At 43.0% G+C, this 22,657-nt stretch overlaps 1 protein-coding gene across 5 annotated transcripts in view; it reads left to right on the forward strand.

Moving 5' to 3' along the window:
* FAXC (failed axon connections homolog, metaxin like GST domain containing) overlaps positions 1–22,657 on the forward strand; it is a 71,693-nt gene that overhangs the window by 11,441 nt on the left and 37,595 nt on the right. For all 5 annotated transcript variants that reach the window (XM_082633859.1, XM_082633858.1, XM_082633857.1 and 2 more), the window contains 2 exons: positions 12,002–12,198; positions 21,447–21,670. In XM_082633859.1, the coding sequence (XP_082489985.1) occupies positions 12,002–12,198; positions 21,447–21,670 (421 nt within the window). The remainder of the gene's footprint in view (positions 1–12,001; positions 12,199–21,446; positions 21,671–22,657) is intronic.

A 22,657-nucleotide genomic window follows, 5' to 3' on the forward strand; every position in this document is an offset into this window, starting at 1 on the left:
TCCGCAACGGGAGAGGCCACAACAGCGAGAGGCCCGCGTATAGCAAAAAAAAAAGCCTGACGTGTTGGTTACAGTTATTATCTTTTAAAAATCAGAATATAAATATTGGTGGGTCAATTTTTAAAACTTTTCATTTTGTTATAATTATAGATTCATAGGAAGTTGCAAAAAGTGTACAAGGAGTCCTGCAGATATGGCTAATTTTTTTTCAAACTAAAAACGGATTTACCGTTTCTTTGTTTTTTGTTTTTTCCTGATTACATATAGATGGCATAAGGTCCTTATAAGAATTTCAAACACCACAGAAAAGTGTAAGGGGAAAATGAAAATCACCTGACATCCTACTAGCAGGAGATTATCATCACTAATTCTTCTGACCATCTTTCCATACTTGTCTTTAGACGTACATATATAAAGACATCGTTTGCCATAACTGGTTGTATAAGAAGCATGTATTTGACACAGTCACTCTTTTTATATACAAGAAAGAAAAAAGAAGGAAAATGGCTCCTTTGGAACTCTCTGCTTTGGCTCTTAGCCCTAACTTCTTTTTTTTTAAATTTATTTATTTATTTATTTATTTAATTTTTGAATTTTATTTTATTTATTTTTTTATACAGCGGGTTCTTATTAGTCATCCATTTTATACACATCACTGTATACATGTCAATCCCAATCGCCCAAGTCAGCACACCACCATCCCCACCCCGCCGCGGTTCTCCCCCCTTGGTGTCCATACGTTTGTTCTCTACATCTGTGTCTCAATTTCTGCCCTGCAAACCTGTTCATCTGTACTATTTTTCTAGGTTCCACATATATGCGTTAATATACGATATTTATTTTTCTCTTTCTGACTTACTTTACTCTGTATGACAGTCTCTAGATCCATCCACGTCTCAACAAATGACCCAGTAACGTTCCTTTTTATGGATGAGTAATATTCCATTGTATATATGTACCACATCTTCTTTATCCGTTTGTCGATGGGCATTTATATTCATTCCATGACCTGGCTATTGTTAATAGTGCTGCAGTGAACATTGGGGTGCATGTGTCTTTTTGAATTATGGTTTTCTCAGAGTATATGCCCACTAGTGGGATTGCTGGGTCATATGGTAGTTCTATTTTTGTTTTTTAAGGAACTTCCATACTGTTCTCCATAGTGGCTGTGTCAATTTACATTCCCACCAACAGTGCAAGAGGGTTCCCTTTTCTCCACACCCTCTCCAGCATTTGTTGTTTGTAGATTTTCTGATGATACCCATTCTGATTGGTGTGAGGTGATACCTCATTGTAGTTTTTTTTTTTTTTTTTTTTTTTTTTTCTTTTTGCGGTATGCGGGCCTCTCACTGTTGTGGCCTCCCCCGTTGCGGAGCACAGGCTCCGGACGCGCAGGCCCAGCAGCCATGGCTCACGGGCCCAGCCGCTCCGCGGCATATGGGATCCTCCCAGACCGGGGCACGAACCCGTATCCCCTGCATCGGCAGGCGGACTCTCAACCACTGCGCCACCAGGGAGGCCCTCTCATTGTAGTTTTGATTTGCATTTCTCTAATAGTGATGTTGAGCAGCTTTTCATGTGCTTCTTGGCCATCTGTATGTCTTTTTTGGAGAAATGTCTATTTAGGTCTTCTGCCCATTTTTGGATTGGGTTGTTTGTTCATTTAATATTGAGCTGCATGAGCTGTTTATATATTTTGGAAATTAATCCTTTGTCCGTTGATTCGTTTGCAAATATTTTCTCGCATTCTGAGGGTTGTCTTTTCATCTTGTTTATGGTTTCCTTTGCTGTGCAAAAGCTTTGAAGTTCCATTAGGTCCCATTTGTTTATTTTTGTTTTTATTTCCATTACTCTAGGAGGTGGATCAAAAAAGATCTTGCTGTGGTTTATGTCAAAGAGTGTTCTTCCTATGTTTTCCTCTAAGAGTTTTATAGTGTCCGGTCTTGTATTTAGGTCTCTAATCCATTTTGATTTTATTTTTGTGTATGGTGTTAGGGAGTGTTCTAATTTCATTCTTTTACATGTAGCTGTCCAGTTTTCCCAGCACCACTTACTGAAGAGACTGTCTTTTCTCCATTGTATATCCTTGCCTCCTTTGTCATAGATTAGTTGACCATATGTGCGTGGGTTTACCTCTGGGCTTTCTATCTTGTTCCATTGATCTATGTTTTTGTTTCTGTGCCAGTACCATATTGTCTTGATTACTGTAGCTTTATAGTATAGTCTGAAGTCAGGGCGTCTGATTCCTCCAGCTCCATTTTCTTCCCTCAAGACTGCTTTGGCTTTTCAGGGACTTTTGTGTCTCCATACAAATTTTAAGATTTTTTGTTCTAGTTCCGTAAAAAATGCCATTGGTAATTTGATAGGGATTGCATTGAATCTGTAGATTGCTTTGGGTAGTATAGTCATTTTCACAATATTGATTCTTCCAATCCAAGAACATGGTATATCTCTCCATCTGTTGGTATCATCATTAATTTCTTTCATCAGTGTCTTATAGTTTTCTGCATACAGATCTTTTGTCTCCCTAGGTAGGTTTATTCCTAGGTATTTTATTCTTTTTGTTGCAGTGGTAAATGGGAGTGTTTCCTTAATTTCTCTTTTAGATTTTTCATCATTAGTGTAAAGGAAAGCAAGAGATTTCTGTGCATTAATTTTTTTTTTCTTTTTTTTTGTGGTACACGGGCCTCTCACTGTTGTGGCCTCTCCTGTTGTGGAGCACAGGCTCCAGACACGCAGGCTCAGCGGCCATGGCTCACTGGCCTAGCCACTCCACGGCATGTGGGATCTTCCCAGACTGGGGCACAAACCCGTGTCCCCTGCATTGGCAGGCGGACTCTCAACCACTGCGCCAACAGGGAAGCCCCTGTGCATTAATTTTGTATCCTGCAACTTTACCAGATGCATTGATTAGCTCTAGTAGTTTTCTGGTGGCATCTTTAGGATGCTCTATGTATAGTATCATGTCAAATGCAAACAATGACATTTTTACTTCTTCTTTTCCAATTTATATTCCTTTTATTTCTTTTTCTTCTCTGATTGCCGTGGCTAGGACTTCCAACACTATGTTGAATAATAGTGGCAAGAGTGGACATCCTTGTCTTGTTCCTGATCTTAGAGGAAATGCTTTCAGTTTTTCACCATTGAGAATGATGTTTGCTGTGGTTTTGTCGTATATGGCCTTTAATATGTTGAGGTAGGTTCCCTCTATGCCCACTTTCTGGAGAGTTTTATCATAAATGGGTGTTGAATTTTGTCAAAAACTTTCTGCATCTATTGAGATGATCATATGGTTTTTATTCTTCAATTTGTTAATATGCTGTATCACATTGATTGATTTGCATATATTGAAGAATCCTTGCATCCCTGGGACAAATCCCACTTGATCATGGTGTATGATGCTTTTAATGTGTTGTTGGATTCTGTTTTCTAGTATTCTGTTGAGAATTTTTGCATCTATATTCATCAGTGATATTGGTCTGTAATTTTCTTTTTTTGTAGCATCTTTGCCTGGTTTTGGTATCAGGGTGATGGTGGCCTCACAGAATGAGTTTGGGAGTGTTCCTTCCTCTGCAATTTTTTGGAAGAGTTTCAGAAGGATGGATGTTAGCTCTTCTCTAAATGTTTGATAGAATTCACCTGTGAAGCCATCTGGTCCTGGACTTTTGTTTGTTGGAAGATTTTTAATCACCGTTTCAATTTCATTCCTTGTGATTGGTCTGTTCATATTTTCTGTTTCTTCCTGGTTCAGTCTTGGAAGGTTATACCTTTCTAAGAATTTGTCCATTTCTTCCAGGTTGTCCATTTTATTGGCATAGAGTTGCCTGTAGTAGTCTCTTAGGATGCTTTGTATTTCTTTGGTGTCTGTTGTAACTTCTCCTTTTTCATTTCTAATTTTATTGATTTGAGTCCTCTCCCTCTTTTTCTTGATGAGTCTGGCTAATGGTTTATGAATTTTGTTTATCTTCTCAAAGAACCAGCTTTTAGTTTTATTGATCTTTGCTATTGTTTTCTTTGTTTCTATTTCATTTATTTCTGCTCTGATCTTTATGATGTCTTTCCTCCTGCTAACTTTGGGTTTTGCTTGTTCTTCTTTCTCTAGTTCACTTAAGTGTAAGGTTAGATTCTTTATTTGAGATTTTTCTTGTTTCTTGGGGTAGGCTTGTATAGCTATAAACTTCCGTCTTAGAACTGCTTTTGCTGCATCCCATAGGTTTTGGATCATGGTGTTTTCATTGTCATTTGTCTCTAGGTATTTTTTGATTTCTTCTTTGATTTCTTCAGTGATCTCTTGGTTATTTAGTAATGTATTGTTTAGCCTCCATGTGTTTATGTTTTTTATGTTTTTTTCCCTGTAATTCATTTCTAATTTCATAGCGTTGTGGTCAGAAAAGATGCTTGATATGATTTCAATTTTCTTAAATTTACTGAGGCTTGATTTGTGACCGTGACCCAATATGTGATGTATCCTGGAGAATGTTCCGTGTGCACTTGAGAAGAAAGTGTAATCTGCTGTTTTTGGATGGAATGTCCCATAAATATCAATTAAATCTATCTGGTCTATTGTGTCATTTAAAGCTTCTGTTTCCTTATTTATTTTCCTTTTGGATGATCTGTCTATTGGTGTAAGTGAGGTGTTAAAGTCCCCCACTATTATTGTGTTACTGTCGATTTCCTGTGTTATAGCTGTTAGCAGTTACCTTATGTATTGTACCTATGTTGGGTGCAAATATATTTATACTTGTTATATCTTCTTCTTGGATTGATCCCTTGATCATTATGTAGTGTCCTTCCTTGTCTCTTGTAACATTCTTTATTTTAAAGTCTATTTTATCTGATCTGAGTATTGCTACTCCAGCTTTCTTTTGACTTCCATTTGCATGGAATATCTTTTCCCATCCCCTCACTTTCAGTCTGAATGTGTCCCTAGGTCTGAAGTGGGTCTCTTGTAGACAGCATAGGTATGGGTCTTGTTTTTGTATCCATTCAGTGAGCCTGTGTCTTTTGGTTGGAGCGTTTAATCCATTAACATTTGAGGTAATTATCGATATTTATGTCCCTGTGACCATTTTCTGAATTGTTTTGGGTTTGTTTTTGTAGGTCCTTTTCTTCTCTTGTGTTTCCCACTTAAGAGAAGTTCCTTTAGCAATTGTTGTGGAGCTGGTTTGGTGGTGCTGAATTCTCTTAGCTTTTGCTTGTCTGTAAAGCTTTTGATTTCTCCATCAAATCTGAATGAGATCCTTGCTGGGTAGAGTAATCTTGGTTGTAGGTTCTTCCCTTTCATCACTTTAAGTATATCATGCCACTCCCTTCTGGCTTGTAGGGTTTCTGCTGATAAATCAGCTGTTAACCTTATGGGAGTTCCCTTGTATGTTATTTGTCGTTTTTCCCTTGCTGCTTTCAATAATTTTTCTTTGTCTTTAATTTTTGCCAATTTGATTACTATGTGTCTTGGCGTGTTTCTCCTTGGGTGTATCCTGTATGGGTCTCGCTACGCTTCCTGGACTTGGGTGGCTGTTTCTTTTCCCATTTTAGGGAGGTTTTTGACTGTAATCTCTTCAAATATTTTCTTGGGTCCTTTCTCTCTCTCTTCTCCTTCTGGGACCCCTATAATGTGAATGTTGTTGAGTTTCATGTTGCCCCAGAGGTCTCTTAGGCTGTCTTCATTTCTTTTCATTCTTTTTTCTTTATTCTGTTCCGCAGCAGTGAATTCCACCATTCTATCTTCCAGTGCACTTATCTGTTCTTCTGCCTCATTTGCTCTATTGATTCCTTCTAGTGTCGTTTTCATTTCAATTATTGTATTGTTCATATTTGTTTGTCTGTTCTTTAATTCTTCTAGGTCTTTGTTAAACATTTCTTGCATCTTCTTGATCTTTGCCTCCATTGTTTTTCCGAGGTCCTGGATCATCTTCACTATCATTATTCTGAATTCTTTTTCTGGAAGGTTGCCTATCTCCACTTCATTTAGTTTTTTTTCTGGGGTTTTATCTTGTTCCTTCATCTGCTACATAGCCCTCTGCCTTTTCATCTCGTCTGTCTTTCTGTGAATGTGCTTTTCGTTCTACAGGCTGCAGGAGTGTAGTTCTTCTTGCTTCTACTGTCCGCCCTCTGGTGGATGAGGCTATCTAAGAGGCTTGTGCAAGTTTCCTAATGGGTGGGACTGGTGGTGGGTAGAGCTGACTGTTGCTCTGGTGGTCAGAGCTCAGTAAAACGTTAATCCACTTGACTGCTGATGCATGGGGCTGGGTTCCCTCCCCGTTGGTTGTTTGGCCTGAGGCAACCCAACACTGGAGCCTACCTGGGCTCTTTGGTGGGGCTATTGGCAGACTCTGGGAGGGCTCATGCCAAGGAGTACTTCCCAGAACTTCTGCTGCCAGTGTTCTTGTCCCCACGGTGAGCCACAGCCACCCCGCCTCTGTAGGAGACCCTCCAACACTAGCAGGTAGGTCTGGTTCAGTCTCCTATGGGGTCACTGCGCTTTCCCCTGGGTCCTGATGCTCACACTACTTTGTGTGTGTCCTCCAAGAATGGAGTCTCTGTTTCCCCCAGTCCTGTCAAAGTCCTGCAACAAATCCCACTAGCCTTCAAAGTCTGATTCTCTAGGAATTCCTCCTCCCGTTGCCAGACCCCCAGGTTGGAAAGCCTGACGTGGGGCTCAGAACCCTCACTCCAGTGTGTGGACTTCTGTGGTATAAGTGTTCTCCAGTCTGTGAGTCACCCACCCAGCAGTTATGGGATTTGATTTTGCTGTGATTGTGCCCCTCCTACCGTCTTATTGTGGCTTCTCCTTTATCTTTGGATGTGGGGTATCTTTTTTGGTGAGTTCCAGTGTCTTCCTGTCGATGATTGTCCAGCAGTTAGTTGTGATTCTGGTGTTCTTGCAAGAGGGAGTGAGAGCACGTCCTTCTACTCTGCCATCTTGGTTCCAATCTCGCAATCCTCCCTTTCTTGCACAAGGATTAAATTAGGCTTTTACATGTTAAGATTGAAAAATCATGATTTATTTAACATTTTGAATATAGAAGCTAAAAATAGGTATTGTGAGGTTACGAGGTTAGGAAACAGAAGCTGGTCTTTCCCCTAACTTCTGATGTTCTATGTATTTGCTGTTTTTGTCTGGGCACCACCTCCACCATCTTTTTGTTTTGGAATTTTTCTAAGCTACAGACAAGTTAAAAGAATAATACAATGAACATCCATATACTCTTCACCTAGATTCGCCAATTGTCAGCATGTTGCCTTCTTTCCTTTATTTCTCTTTATATATACTTTTATGAACAATTTTTTGATGCAACATTTGAACATAAGCTGTAAGAATCATGACAGTTCTCCCCTCAGTTCCTCAGCATGTATCTCCAAAAAAGAAGGACATTCTTCTACAAAACTACTTGTAAAGGGAAGTACTCAGATTCTTCCTTCCTGTGTAGGGAAAACCAGTTCCTCCCTACTGTGTGTTTCTCCCCATGAGTATCGTTTATTACTCACATGAAACACTTCATTTCTAACACTTATGGTCAGATGTGTGGAGGCTTTTCCCCACACCAAGTGATTCACTGACACCAGCTGGACATCCTACAATTTAATTCAATTCTGACACCACCCACAGATAGTGTCAGATCCCACACGTTAAGGACTCAGTCCCACAAGACTGCCCCCTCTCCCCGACCCCCAGATGCCAGCTGCAAGCCCAGATTGTCACCTGTGCTTCTGACCAACCGACTGTAGATCAGAGGTTCTAATGACCCCTCCTTAGGTCTGATTAATTTGCTAGAGCAGCTCACAGAACTCATGGAAACAATTACTTACATTTATCAGTTTATTAGAGGATATGATAAAAGATACAGATGAGCAGCCAGATGAAGAGTGAGGTTTGGGAGGGTCCTGAGTGTAGGAGCTTCTGTCCCCGTGGAGTTGAGGGTGTCACCTTCCCAGTGTGATGGTGTTCACCAACCTGGTAGCTCTCCAAACCCGATACTTTGGGGATTTTGTGGAGGCTTCCTCATGTAGAGACGATCAGGTGATAGCTCCATGTCCAAGCCCTCTCTCCTCTCTGGAGGACGGGGGAGGGGTTTGAAAGCGCTAAGCTTCTATTTGCGACTTGGTCTTTCTGGTGACCAGCTCACCCAGGCGCCTCCTCAGACTCACCTCCTTAGAACAAGCGGTGCTCCTAGTGCTCCTGTCACTTAGGAATGTGTAAGGGCTTTAGGAGCTCTGTGCTGGGAACCAGGGGCAGGGACTAATGCCTGTATTTCTTATTCACAATAGTGGTTGCGTGAATTTTTTTTTTTTTTTTTCGGTACGCGGGCCTCTCACTGTTGTGGCCTCTCCCGTTGCGGAGCACAGGCTCCGGACGCGCGGGCTCAGCGGCCATGGCTCACGGGCCCAGCCGCTCCGCGGCGTGTGGGATCTTCCCGGACCGGGGCACAAACCCGTGTCCCCTGCATCGGCAGGCGGACTCTCAACCACTGCACCACCAGGGAAGCCTGCGTGAATTTTTTTCAACGTGTTATAATCCACAAAAGTTGCTCAAAGTATCTCAAATTTAGTCAGTGGGAGACCTTTCAAGATGGTTCCAGAGGTGCAGTGAATGTAATGGGTATAAATTTAGCTGAAAAGTTGGGGATGCTGTGGCCAGTGTAGCATGTCAGTTTCCCAAGACTCTGGGATTTTCTTTTAAGGCCTCAAGTTGTCCATTTTGAAATGGTGATGGTGATGTTAATACTTCTGATGAAGGCACTCTGTCAAACACTTGGTGTGCATTTTCTCATTTAATTCAAGCAACTGTTATTATCCCCATTATATAGATGAGCCCAGGGGGGATTAAGGGAGACCAGGGAGGTCCAAGGTCACAGAGTGACTAAATGAGGGAGCCAGATTTTTAAACCCAAAGCCTATTGCTTTCACTGCTGTGCTAATAATGTAGTGTAAGTGTAGATGCATTCAACTCATCTAGGACAGACTTGCAGGGGGAAACATCAGCTTGGAAAAGAGGTAAAGAGGATTTACCTCTTCATCTTTCTTCTTCAAATTACTTTCAGAAACTACTCTAGGTGGGCCAGTCAGACCCCAATTGCTTAGATAAAAATAGACCAGGAGTTCTTTAGTATATTTAAGGAAGTTAAGGAAAATCAAGTATTATTTAAAAATTATATATATTTATTTTAAAAATAATATAACCACATTCAGAAAAATTGAAATGCATGGAAAAAGATCACCTGGCTCTCACACATAGTTTTGACAATTACTTTGGACATTTTTATGTTTCTTTTTAAAAATATTTTTTGAATTCATCTAATTTTTAGATATACTCATAGTATCTCTAAAATGTTGTCTCCTGCTTTTTTTATCCAGTAAGCAAAAAAAAAATTTTGATGATGAAAACCTACTAGAACTTTCATTCCCATAAGAGTTCATCATTGATTTTTATTACCCCAATTAAAAAAATGGTCTAGATAAAAATGTACCAAGTCCTCAGGGAAGGAATGGACTAGAGGGAAGGGCAGATTGTATAAACAGCAATTCTGAAAGGGGAGGGGAATATACACTGCACAGTGGAAGCATGGAGGAAAGGCAGATAATGGTTGTGCCTTGAGGAAATGGTTCACCAGCAAGGTGAAATTCCAACTGAAGTTTTTAGGATGGATAGGACTTTCAGAGGACGGGCAAAAGGGTTCCTGTACAAGGTACGGGAGTGTACAAAGTCAGAGAGATGGCAGGACTTTGACTTGGTTAGGGGTGGGCAGTTGGAATTCAGGAAATCAGAGGCACTGGCAGCAGGGAGGCTGGGCAGGTGGATGGCGATTAGATGGTATGGGCCTAGACCACTTTGTGAAGGGGGTTAGACTAGACCCATTAAAGCCGTTGGGTAATTTTGAGCAGCAGAGGTCCTGCATCTCATTTGCACTACAGACAGTTCCCTCTGATGTCAGTGTGCAGGATAGAATCCATCTGTGAACGACGAGTCTAGAAGGGGATGTGGAAGGAGGATATGGGTGGTATCAAGAGCAATCTGAAGCAGATACTATGTTATATGGTAAATTCACATCTTTAGTGTACAAATTATAAAAATGCCAGATGTACTAGCAACTTTTAAAACTTGACATTTCTCAACATCAGGAGTAATGTCTAGGGCTGCCATGTATAGTTGTGTAGGTTGTTCACTGCACAACAGTGCCTGGCCAAGGAGTGGGGGCAAAATCTGGACCCACCTCTTGCCAAGCTGTGAATCCTGGCATGGACTGTATCCACCCAGAGGAGGCTCCATTTTCCAAATTGCACAAAAACAATATGGCTAGCAGCAGCCCCCAAAACTCCCTTTTCCAGGTTTAGGCCTAGAATGAATTTCTTTAGAATAATCAATGAGATAAGAAATCAAGACACCAAGAGTCAGAGAACAGTTAAAGTCCCCATTGTTCTCTACCAAATTCATTGTGTGTGTATCAATAGTTCATTCCTTTTTATTGCTGAGTAGTATTCCATGGTAAGGTTATACCAGAATTTGTTTATTCATTTACCTCTTGATGAGCATTTGATTTTTTTCCCCTGTTTTTGACAATTGCAAATAAAGCTTCTATGAACATTTGTGTACAAGTCTTTGCATGGACATATGCTTTCTTTTCTCTTGGGTAAATACCTAGGAGTGAAATGGATGGATTGAGTGGCAGGTGTGTACTTCACGTTTTAAGAAACTGTCACATGGTTTCAAAGTGGTTGTGCCGTTTTACTTTCCCACCAGCAATATTTGAGAGTTCAGTTTCCTCCACAGGAACCAACACTTGCTACTAGCCCACAGTATCTGAACTATCGACTTGTATGAAGTATGAGGAAGAGTTTGTAATAATCTGATTAATTTAGTCTGTGTAGGCCACCCAAAAATGGATTCAGATTTAAAACTCAACTTTGGGTTCTACACAATCCAAATTTACTGAGAAAAGGGACTGAGTAAATGCAGTCATTACCACAGAATCCCCTCCATCAGCGTGGTTAAGATCTTTTAATATAGTGAGAAGATGTTGCTCTGTCATTCTCAGTGTCTATGAAGTGTGTGACTCCACCTCCACCTCCCCACCCAACCCCATTCTGGGATCAGAATCCCCTCTGAGACACTGTAAGCTTCTAGTGTGGGTGTGAATCAAAGGGAGCTTGTCAAAAACACAGATTTCTGGGCACTTTTCCCTGGATTCTGACCCAGTAATCTGGGTGGGGGCCCAGGAATCTGCATTTTCACAGGCACTGGAGTTAAGTCTGTTGGACACACTTTGGTACACCTAACTTATAATTTCTGGGACCACTTGTTTGCAGTGTAGTGGTATTAAGCATTTGCAAGTGTAAGCTACTGGGTTTCAAGTGAGGTTTTTGATCAGTAGCCTGGTCAGTACAAGCCTCCTCATGGTTTATGTTTACTTTTTGCATTTTTGGGTTGTTCATATATTATAACCAGACTGACTCTTACCAGGATCAGGATCATTTCAACACCTCCCTTCCTCCCTGCTCTTTTTTTTTTTTTTTTTTAAACAGTAAGCCAGAACCCATGATAAAATCTATGGGAGTAAAGTACTATTTTCATGTGAGACAAATCTTTTTTTTTTTTTTTTTTTTTTTTTTTTTTTTATGGTACGCAGGCCTCTCACTGTTGTGGCCTCTCCCGTTGCGGAGCACAGGCTCTGGACACACAGGCTCCGGACGCACAGGCTCAGTGGCCATGGCTCACGGGCCCAGCCGCTCCGCGGCATGTGGGATCTCCCCGGACCGGGGCACGAACCCGTGTCCCCTGCATCGGCAGGCGGACTCTCAACCACTGCGCCACCAGGGAAGCCCGAGACAAATCTTTTTTTTTAAGAGTAACTACTTATTCCCTCAAGAGTTTATATGCTGAGTTCATTCACTTGAATAGTGCAGTCACTATGAAATATGCCGTTGGAATATTTGTTTCTGTTAATCATACAGTGAAGTTTAAATAAAACATTGCTTTTCTCTTTTTAAAATTTACTTTGCTTAGAACTATTTTGGTGGAAAGCTCTCTGCTCAAGGGAAAATGCCTTGGATTGAATATAATCATGAAAAAGTTTCTGGGACAGAATTCATAATTGACTTTCTGGAAGAGAAACTTGGAGTGAATTTAAACAAAAACCTTGGTCCTCATGAAAGAGCCATCTCCAGGGCAGTGACTAAGATGGTGGAGGAGCATTTCTATTGGTGAGTCCCCGCGGGCGCCTGGGTGGGTGTCCAGGGCCTGTCCCTATCACTTGGAGTAAGCTAAGTTGTTTCACTTTTCAGACACTCCCCCCCCTCCGCCTTTTCCAAAGTGTTCTACATTCTGACTGACTTAGGGGTCAAAGTTACGACTGTTAAGTTTCTAGGTATCTAGAGCAGGGTTGACATTTTTGTGGAGGCCCAGCTAGTGCATATTTTAGGCTTTTCGAGCCATATGTGTCTGTGGCAACTACTTAACTCTGCAGTTTTAGTGCAAAAGCAGCCTCAGATTGTACACACATGAGTAAGTGTGACTGTGTTTCAATAAAACAACAAAAGCACTGAAATTTGAATTTCATTTAATATGAAATACTATTCTTTTGATTTTTTTTTCCTCAACCATTTACAAATATGAAAACTTCTTAGCCCGTGGGCTATATAGTTGGCTGACCCCTGATCTAAGTCACTGAGGTGAGGGAGATATTTCAGTAGACTCGGCTTTTTACCAGTACAAACTGCTGAATTAAAGTGATAGTACATCAGATACCCAGAGGAGGGAACAGAAGACTAAGGCAGGACAGAAGTCTCAGGTGACATAAATTAAGCAAGCTTTGGCAGAGTATCGTCAGTTTTCCTTGGATGACAAGAGCTTCTCTATGATCCAGAAGTAAAGCATACTACTATTTTCTGAGCAACTTGGCCCTGATTGGCTGACTGCTGGCCTGTACTTTGCTGATTGGCTGACTCCTATCCTGTACCTTGCCTTGATTGGCTGACTCCCAGCCCTTATTCTCTGAGTACGAAGCATACCACACACTGTGTGGATGAGGTAGGTACCCCTGTGCTGCACCTGGCGTGCTGGCTGTGACATCGCCTGAGTTAAGCAGACTTGGTTCTTCTTGCTTTACAAGCTCACTGATACGTGGGTTTCTTCTTTTTCTTTCATCCGTCTTCTGGAGTTTTAGCATCTTTCTATACACTCCAATAGATAGGAGACATTTTCTCCCTGATTTCTGCACTTTATCTTGTTCCAAAGATTTAATAAAAAATTGCCGAGCCCACTTTTTTTGGCATTAATTGTTACTCCTGGGTTATTGCTCACCGAGTAGCTTTTACCTCTTCCACCAAGGGATGCACTCACTGTGGGGTTGATTGTAGAAGGTTTTTTGCCATCACATTCCTATTTCATCCATTCAGCTCTCTTTCTAAATGGAAAACTTGTCTTTTGGATTTTGTGACCGTCTGTTGTTCTTTTTCTTTTTCCACTTTCAGTTCTTGCTCACTTTATTCCAGGGCTGACCTGAAGCACCACTTTCTTCCCCTTCTCACTGCAGAGGGTGGGAGGAAGGAGGGAACCAGACAGAGAGTGGAGTCAGGGGTGCAGATCAGCCTGGGAGTGATCACAGACTCCGTGTGCCCAGAATGAACTCGGGTCTGTTCCTTATAATACCTGTGGAGAGCTGCTGGCCCTCCCCTCTCAAAGAGTGCAGGGGTTGCAGTGTGGACCAAAATGCATGAGTGCAGGTGTCATGCTTAGTCTCAGGGAAAAACCTTTGAGGGACACGGTCGTCTCACCTGCTTGCCAGGTTCCAGTCCCCGCTTTGCAGCGATCAGGGAAATGAAGAACCAGCACAGGCACGCAAGCCCTCGGTGTCTTCCGTTGCTGAGGCCCCCGTCAGAGTGCTACATCGTTTAATGGATGGGCCCGTTAATGTGGAGAGCTAGCACTTTGTCAGCTGCCTGAAAAGCCGAAAACCTTCCATTTAAGTTGGTATTTTTCTACACTCTTTGTTTTCTGTAGTGGTTCATAAAATTTATATTCAAGTTAGAAAGACTTTGATCCAGCTAGGTTCCCAAGTACCACCCATCACTGCTTCTTGCTCTGGGTATTAGTGACGTTTTATATATGTTTACTCTCTGGTAGAAGTTCATCTCCTGCTCTTCCCTTCTGTTCTCTTCCTAATGAGAGGGTCCCTGCTAACGAGATGGGGTGTGGTGGGGAGGGGTGGGAGGGAGAGTTGGGAGGTGGTACCCTGGTGGGGAAGAATCTTAATTTGACAGACTACAAACCCCCAAGTGCTTGGGAAGTTGCTTAGGTGATTTGTAGATTCTTTTCTCTCTCTTTTTTTTTTTTTTTTGCGGTACGCGGGCCTCTCACTGCTGTGGCCTCTCCCGTCGCGGAGCACAGGCTCCGGACGCGCAGGCTCAGCGGCCATGGCTCACGGGCCCAGCCGCTCCGCGGCACGCGGGATCCTCCCTGACCGGGGCACGAACTGGCGTCCCCTGCATCGGCAGGCGGACTCTCAACCACTGCGCCACCAGGGAAGCCCCTTCTCTTTTTTTAATTAAAAAAAAAATACTTTTTTTGGGTTAGCTACTGTTTCTCATTTGTGTCTCAAGGGTTAATTTGAGGAACAGATAGTGAAGGTGGGAGGTCAGGTCTTGGCTGAGATATAAATATCCAGCGAACTTACAAAAAAAAATCCTAATTCCTCCAATTTCTTTTAGTCTCTAGTAGCGGAAGGAAAAACAAACTTTCTCTGTTTCATAAACTTTCCAAACCTTTAGCCAACTTCTTGCTTTGGGGAGATCCTGAACAGGCTTTCCTGAGAGCTCTAAATCCCAGGGGAGAAAAGACACACACACACACACACACACACACACACACACACACACACACACACACACACACACACACACACACACACACACACACACACACACACACACACACACACACACACACACACACACACACACACACACACACACACACACCCTCCCAGCCCCACACTGCCCGTGCAACCCATGGTAAGAAAATGTGTACCTGCGGAAACCGGGGGCCAGCATAGGGAACTGACCACAATATGTAGGAAAATATTACAACTATGAGCTTTCCATGAGAGCTTGTTAAATTCTGACCATCAACATGCTCTAAGGTTGTGTTTGTACTTACAGAAGTGGAAGAGGTGGAATCGTTTGACTCAGTTGATTCAATTATCTGGAGCTTTCAGATATGTTTATTTTGGTCTGAAACTTTAAAAATACTCCACTTCACATGTGATTTTCTGAAAAGCAAAGACATTGGAAGGCTGTCATTATATAACATCACATAATTCTGAAGCTCTGAGTTAGGTCTGTTCAAATAAGCACACTCAGCTATAAAGTGGTTTTTCCTAAACTTGAAATCCATATACTTGAATTATACAGCTATTATTGAAGATGATACTTTGTTCCACTGGATGCTCAAGTTAGATCTAATGCAGGGAAGCCGGTGTACAGCGAAGTCTGATTACTGGAATGAAATTTGAGTTTTGGTAACAGAAGCTATAGCTGCTTCTGTGTGACATACTGCCCCCTTGTGGACACTACTGAGTGTCTTGAGCGCCTTCCAACCCCATAGGGACGTGTGCAGGGCACCCGTTGTCAAACTATCTATAGCCCTAACAGTTTTACCCATAAAAATATAGGGGTTAGAATAGAGGATTCAAATTCATTTTTAGGTTGGCCATAATTTTTAAATTTTGCTTTTGGCTTTTGGTGAATGGGAGAGATGGGATGCTTTAATAAAATGACTTACCCAAGATCTCCTTCTCTAAAAGCCAGGAGACACTCTCCCTGATTACAGCTCGATTGATGCGGTCCCTTCTCCTTTCTTTTTTTGTCCCCCTCCACCCTTACTTTTAGATGTAGTGAGGACCCCTGTTTGGAGAGGCTAATCTAATGCCTGTGAAACGTGGTGAAATTACAGAAGCATATTATATGCTTTCACACCCTTGAGCATTTAGAGTACAAGTGAAAGATGGCAAGGATGTTGCATGACCCAGAAAAAGGCGTTCTCATGCTTGGGAAGGCCGTATGCTAAGACTCATTCGTCAGACAGTAGTTTGCCATGGTTTGCAGTTTCTCACATGTGTACTAATAGTCATTTCTGCTATGGGCCAGGCCTCATGTTAGGTTATAATGAGGGATATCGTCATTAAAACATCAGAGGTCTGCTTTTCTTTCCTGCCTTCCTCATCTGCTTTAAAAAAGTTTGAGCAGGGTTTACTCTTCTGTTCTAAGATAATCAATATGGAAAAAAGAAAAAAACCCTTTGACCTCCTTTTGTAGGAGAGACCAGATACACCAGTTGCGATAACGAAAATGAGTATCAACTTCCTGAGAGAGGCTCTCAGAATGAGAAATTGTTTTCATTGCTCCGCCTGGTCTAGTTTCCGAATTGGCCTTCCCCGTCCTGTCCAGTTAGTAATTCATGATGCCTTGTGCAGTGGGCCTCTTCCCAGCGGAGAGTGGAGAGGCAGATCCCGGAGGAGAACGGCGGCCGCCCCGTCCTCTTCATTCTCCATAGGCATCTCTCTCTCCATTTCCCTGTGTAAAGACTGTCAGCCCTTAGAAACACTACTTAGCAGAGGCTGGCTCAGAAGTGAAGGCTTCTCATTCAATCGGTAATTCATTCTTTCAGCAAACTTAGTGAATGGATGACTACCAGTAGGTGATACTGTGCTGGATGGGGGCCGGGAAGCAAGGTGACGAGATGCTGTCCCTGTCCTCAGATGGCTCCCAGGGGAGGGAGGCACCCAGCTTGCATAGTGGCCAGCGCCGGGGGAGCGTTTGAAGAACTGAGGCCAGGCAGCCAGCACCTGCCGGAGCGATGAGGGGAAAGCTTCCTGAGGAGACGGTGCCACAGCAGAATCTAGGGCCAGCCAGGGTGGCAGGCGAAGGGGCCAGGTGGGAGGGGAAGATGAGGATGTCCAGGCAGAGGGGGCAGCAATCTGCCAAAGTTTAGAGGCAAGAAAGGGGTGTCTGGGGGGGGCATGTGTTATTCTGTGTGGTGGATGCACGGGAGGCAATGCAAGTGTTGGGGTCCGGCTGTGGGAGGGATGGGAGGCTGGCGTGCCAAGCTAAGCAGCTATGGGGATTTAATGAATGACTGCGAGGCAATGAGGTGCCATTCGATTTGTGTTTTAGGAGGCTTTTTGTGGCTGCCTTGGGGGAAATGGATTCAAGGAGGGCCTTGAGGGGCTGTCAGGAGACCTGCAAGGAGGCCACTGGTCCTCAGGGTTGAGCAGTGATGCAGCCTGCACTGCAGTGTTAACTGAGTTGGAGAAAAGGGCAAAGCCACAGGGTGACTGGCTCTCAGGAGTGGGGCGTGGGGAGCGGTGAACAGGAACTCCTGGGGTTCTTTCTGGTTTGGGTGAAGAGTAGCAGAATTGGAGGGAAGGAAGAGGATGGATCCCACTTTGGAAATGTCGGTTTGAGCTCCCGAGGCTCCTTCACCTGGATCCGTGGACCTCAGGGCAGAGGTCTCATGGGCAGTCCTCACTTTGAAATCATGAGTGTGAAAATTAGATCACCCTATGAGTGACGTGTAAGAAGCTGGAAGGAATAAAGAGAAAAATCTTGGCAACATGGAAAAGGTGAGACGAAAAACAGTAGAGACGTAAGCTGAGGGAGAATTCTAAGAGGATGATAGTGTTGGCTGCTGCTGAGAGTTCAAGAAAGATAAAGATGGAAAGAAAATGTATTTGAACTTTGCAATAAGAAGGGATTGTTGACTTGGACGAGAGTGGTTTCGGTGGAGGGGTGGGGATGGAAGACCCACCACGTGGAGAGTTTTCAGGAAGCTTGGGTGTGGGAGGACATGGATTAGTGGTTGTTATGATATGGAAGCATGCATGAGCGATGTCTTTGACCTGTAGAAATTGACCTGACATTGTCGTTTATACACACTTTATGGGGCTTGACCCTGGAAGAGCCTGCCTGGCCCTCATTTGCTTCTCTTCCCTGATACTGGTCTGTAGTTTGGGGCACAAGGAGTGAAAGAGAGGAAAGAAATAGAGAGCAGGGTGGGAAAGAGAAGGGAAGAAGGCCAGACGGTTTCTGAGGTTACTTTTAGCTGCAAAATTCTGAATCAACCCGGTGTTTCTTCTGTGCCCTGCATCCGACCTTACTCCATTGCATCGGGGCCGGGAGGTGTTTCTCTTCCCTGCTCGGCTGTGAGGCCCGGACAGCAGCTGCCCCTTCCCTCTCCACCTGCTCCTCTAACCCGTTCGTCTTCTCAGACTCTCTTCCCAGTGCTCCATCCTTGTCTTCTGCCTGCGCCCTCATTTCCTGCTCTCAGAGGAGACCAAGTTCATCAGGGGGGAACCTGGATCCCCTCTGCAGCCCCTCACATCTCCATCTCACAGAGAGTGGTGTCCCTACTTCTCTCCAAGCTGGCCCTTCCAGCCTGGCCGTCTAGTCTTCTCACTTACCCTTGAACTAGGTTTCTCCCAAACCACTCCTTTACCCTAGAAACTTTCTTAGGCGACCTCAGCTCCTCTCGCAGCCTTGAAACTGCCCCCGTCATGCATGCCCCTGCCCCTAAATTCTTTCTCTTGAGTCTAAACCTATCTTGTGAATTCGCAACCTTCGGGACATCCTCCCTTGGAGGTTCCGTGGAACCTTCCAATGCAACAGGTTAATTCATCTGTCGTCACCTAAATCTGTCCCACCTCGTGTATGCTGGTACTGGTTACCATCCACTCCGACCATCAGCCTGGGAGATGACTTCCTCTGTGGTTTCTCCACTTCCGGTCCTTTCCTCACCTTGCCACGCATCTGATTGTTTCTCGTCTGCTTAAAACCTTTTGGTGGTTAAACTTTGCTTTCTGAATAAATCTTAGCACCCTTTGCATCAGACCCCTCCTGAGCCAATCCTTGCCCACCCTTCTAGCTTCAACTCTTACAAGCTCCCTCAGGCATCCCGGACCCCAGCCGCCCGTCCTGAAGTTCTTGCAGTTCATAGAGCAGCCAGGGCTCTTCATGCACATGCCTTCTGCTTCTGCTTCATGCTGGTGAACTTCTGCTCATTCTTCAAGATCAGCTGTGCTTGTGATAAAGCCCGTGCAATTTGTCTACAAGGAATGTATTCTTTTTCACATCAACCTGTCCGTTTAGAGCCACCGTATTCCTCATTTTTATGCTTTAGATGCTTCCTGGAGGCTATCATTACCTGGTCATACTTAACTTAGGATAATTTAGTTTTATTCTCAGATCACTGACTTCCAAAATAATCAAGGATGGTATAGGCCTTTTATTGTGAATTTAGATCTAGTACAGTTAGAATCAAAGTGCTGATTATTCTGAAGAAATTTGCAAGTTGACACCCTCATGACTGCAGGTATAAAAAGAAGAGCAAATAGAAAAGCGTTTTGTTTGCATGTTTATAAAGAATCTATTAGAATAAATGAAATCTTTTATATCAAAAGTGTTATTGACTTACTGCATATTAATTAGTCACCATTGCAATGTACTTTTTCCTCTTGTCAGTCAAAATTTCTTTCCTCCTCAATACTTTATTTTGAGATCCTTACAAAAAGAGGTACACAAATATTTCTAACAAGATTTGTAAGCATCTTTTAAAAAGCTAGTAAAGAAGAGTTGTAGTTATAATACAGAGTATGTTGAAATTGGTTGTGGGACTTTTCAGTAAAAATCAGGAAGGCTTAAAAAAATGAGAGAAATCTTATTTTTTTCTTATTTTCATACTCAGGAAAGAGCACTGAAAAGAATAGAACTATATAAAATGATCAAAATTTCAGGGCCTTATTTTCCGCTTTTGTTTCTTTTTCTTGAGGTGGAAGGTAGCTACAGTTGGCTATCAACCCTTGCGTTCTCTCTGTAAAAAATATTTTCATTCCTCTGATGTTTTCCAAGTGACCATTACTGCTGTATCAACCGACAGTGGGAGTAGGGATGACTCCAGTACAGCTTTTATTGCTCACTGTGAGGAAAAGCTAAAATATCTTCCACCTGTACACCTACAGCTACGTTTTTCTTAGCCTTTAGTAGGAAAACCTTTTAATTTCTATCTACCAACACTATGAACCATAAAAACATTCCTACGATTGCCCAGGTTCAGAGAACAAACTCAGCAAAGGCCTGGGTATTGCAACCAGCATAGCACATGAGCAGTGAATAGCTGCTTAGCTGTCCACACATACCACGCAGGAGCCCCTGGACAGGTGGGTGTCTGCCATGAGCACCACCCAGATGGGAAGACTGATCCAACCAAGTTCCTTTGGTGTTCATGCTCACCCTAGGGTCCTGGAGAACAAACCGAAGCAGAGAGCTGCCTTTCTGGAGAATGAATCATTTATGTACTATTTGTAATTTATATGGTTTATAGTAAACATAGACAGCTATACCTATTCCCTGATCCTGTCAAAAAGGCAAAAATATTTCTTTTTAAAAAATTCTTTCATATCAGGAAATATAAAATGCATACTCAAAGTGTACAAGACAAAAATGTGCAGCTTAATTAATTAACACAGAGCATAAAAAAGAATAATGCCATTTGCAGTAACATGGAAGGACCTAGAGATTATCACACCAAGTGAACTAAGCCAGATAGAGAAAGATAAGTATCATATGATATCGCTTATACGTGAAATCTAAAAAAAATGATACAAATGAACTTATTTACAAAACAGAAATAGACTCACAGACATAGAAAATAAACTTATGATTATCAAAGGAGAGGAGGGATAAATTAGAAGTTTGGGATTAAGATACACACACTACTGTATATAAAATAGATAACCAACAAGGACCTACTGTATAGCACAGGGAACTAAATTCAATATCTTGTAATAACCTATAATGGAAGAGAATGTAAAAAAAGAATACATGTATATAAGTATATATATATATATTTATAAAACTGAATCACTTTGCTGTATACCTGAAACTAACACAACATTGTAAATCAACTATATTTCCATAAAAGTTAAAAAAAAAAAACCCACAGAGCGCAGACCTTTGTAACCATTACTTTGATCAAGAAAGAAAAGCCAGCACCCCAGTCCTTGCCGCCTCCTTCCCAATGCCCCCCACCCCGCCACGTAGGTACTCACTGTCTCGTCTAAAAGCCTTTTAAAGTGGGTTTCTACTTGTTTTCTCTGGGGCTGGCTGAGAGAAAGCAGAAGCATGGCCTTGGGGGCTGGGGGATCTGCGGGCAGCTGCAGTTTGGTGGGATGGTAGCATGGCAAGCTCTCCGCGTTTGTCACTGTTTCTCCCTCGGGCCCTAAGTCCCGGCATGGACTAGAGTCTGTTGTAATATCTGCCGTGCAGACTGCTCTTTGGAAAAGCTGCAATGATTCAGTCCTCCAGAGTGTGCTAAATTCCCAACCCCTCACTGGAAATTGACTCTGTGGACCTGCTATGTATCTAACGCACAGTAGTAACTTGTTTCCACGCAATTGCAGGACCTTAGCTTATTGCCAGTGGGTGGACAATCTCAATGAGACCCGGAAGATGCTCTCTCTTAGTGGTGGCGGTCCCTTCAGTAACCTGCTGAGGTGGGTCGTGTGCCACATAACGAAAGGAATCGTGAAACGCGAGATGCACGGCCACGGCATTGGCCGCTTCTCAGAGGAAGAGATTTACATGCTGATGGAGAAGGACATGCGGTCTTTAGCAGGGCTTCTGGGTAACGTACCATGTCTTCTATTCTATATTTTCTATCCTTACTTTTTGCATGATTAGTAAAGCACTGTTAGTTTACTGACTTAAAGTTTTATTTTTGTTCGTTTCTTTGCTTCCACATGTAGGTTGCAGTCACACCATTTAACCAAGTCCCCTAATTTTCAGGAGCACATGTCTCTTTTTTTAATCACTAGAGCATGACTGTTTCTAGTGTGGCGTGGCCTCGTGCAAAGAGGACGTGGAACGTGGTGTAGCATTACTAACTGGCTGTAAGTGATGCTGGCGTTTCTGAATGTGTTGTGAACCAGGGGGGATTTTGAGCAAGGAAGCTCTTCTATTTATAAACGGGTCAGGGTAAAAGGCTGTTTATAAACACATCTGCTCAGAAGATTCAACTGGGTACTGTCAACATCAAGCTAAGAGAGATGCTGACCCAACCCGAGTACACGTGCAACATTTGACATTTTCTCACCTCTTTCATTTCCCTTTGTAATCCGAGTCCTCCTCTTATTAGCATGTCTTAACTCTTCTGATTTTGTATTTACTGCACCCAGTGGGTTTAGCTGTGTTGGGAAGCCTCTCAAAGAGAAGCACAGAGCGGCATCTGTTCGTGGGTGGGTGAGGATGCTGAGGCGAGTGACATGCCCTTGCTCACCTGGTCGGCTGGAGGTGGCTGGGCTGATGTGACTTTGTACTGGACAGAGTTTGCGTCTCAGCTCTGACAGATCACAAGCAGATCATGTGAATTCAGGAGCTTCAGTGTGTGGGATGATGACCTCTCCTGGGAACAACTAACGTATACGGAGCCAAGGTCATAGGACCTAGTCCTTTGGGGCTGCTGATTTTGTCTGGGGACAGTGGGTTTTCACTGACCCTCTCTCAGCACCCTCATTATCTATTCTGGAGCACACTAGGTACTTCACCTCCTCCGGGAAGTGGGGTTTGGGATTTGTTTTGTTGAAACCTACCTGGTGCCAAGGAAGTGGGGGCT

Source organism: Mesoplodon mirus, assembly GCF_964341445.2.
Source record: "Mesoplodon mirus genome assembly, chromosome: 10".
Taxonomy (NCBI): Eukaryota; Metazoa; Chordata; class Mammalia; order Artiodactyla; family Ziphiidae; genus Mesoplodon; species Mesoplodon mirus.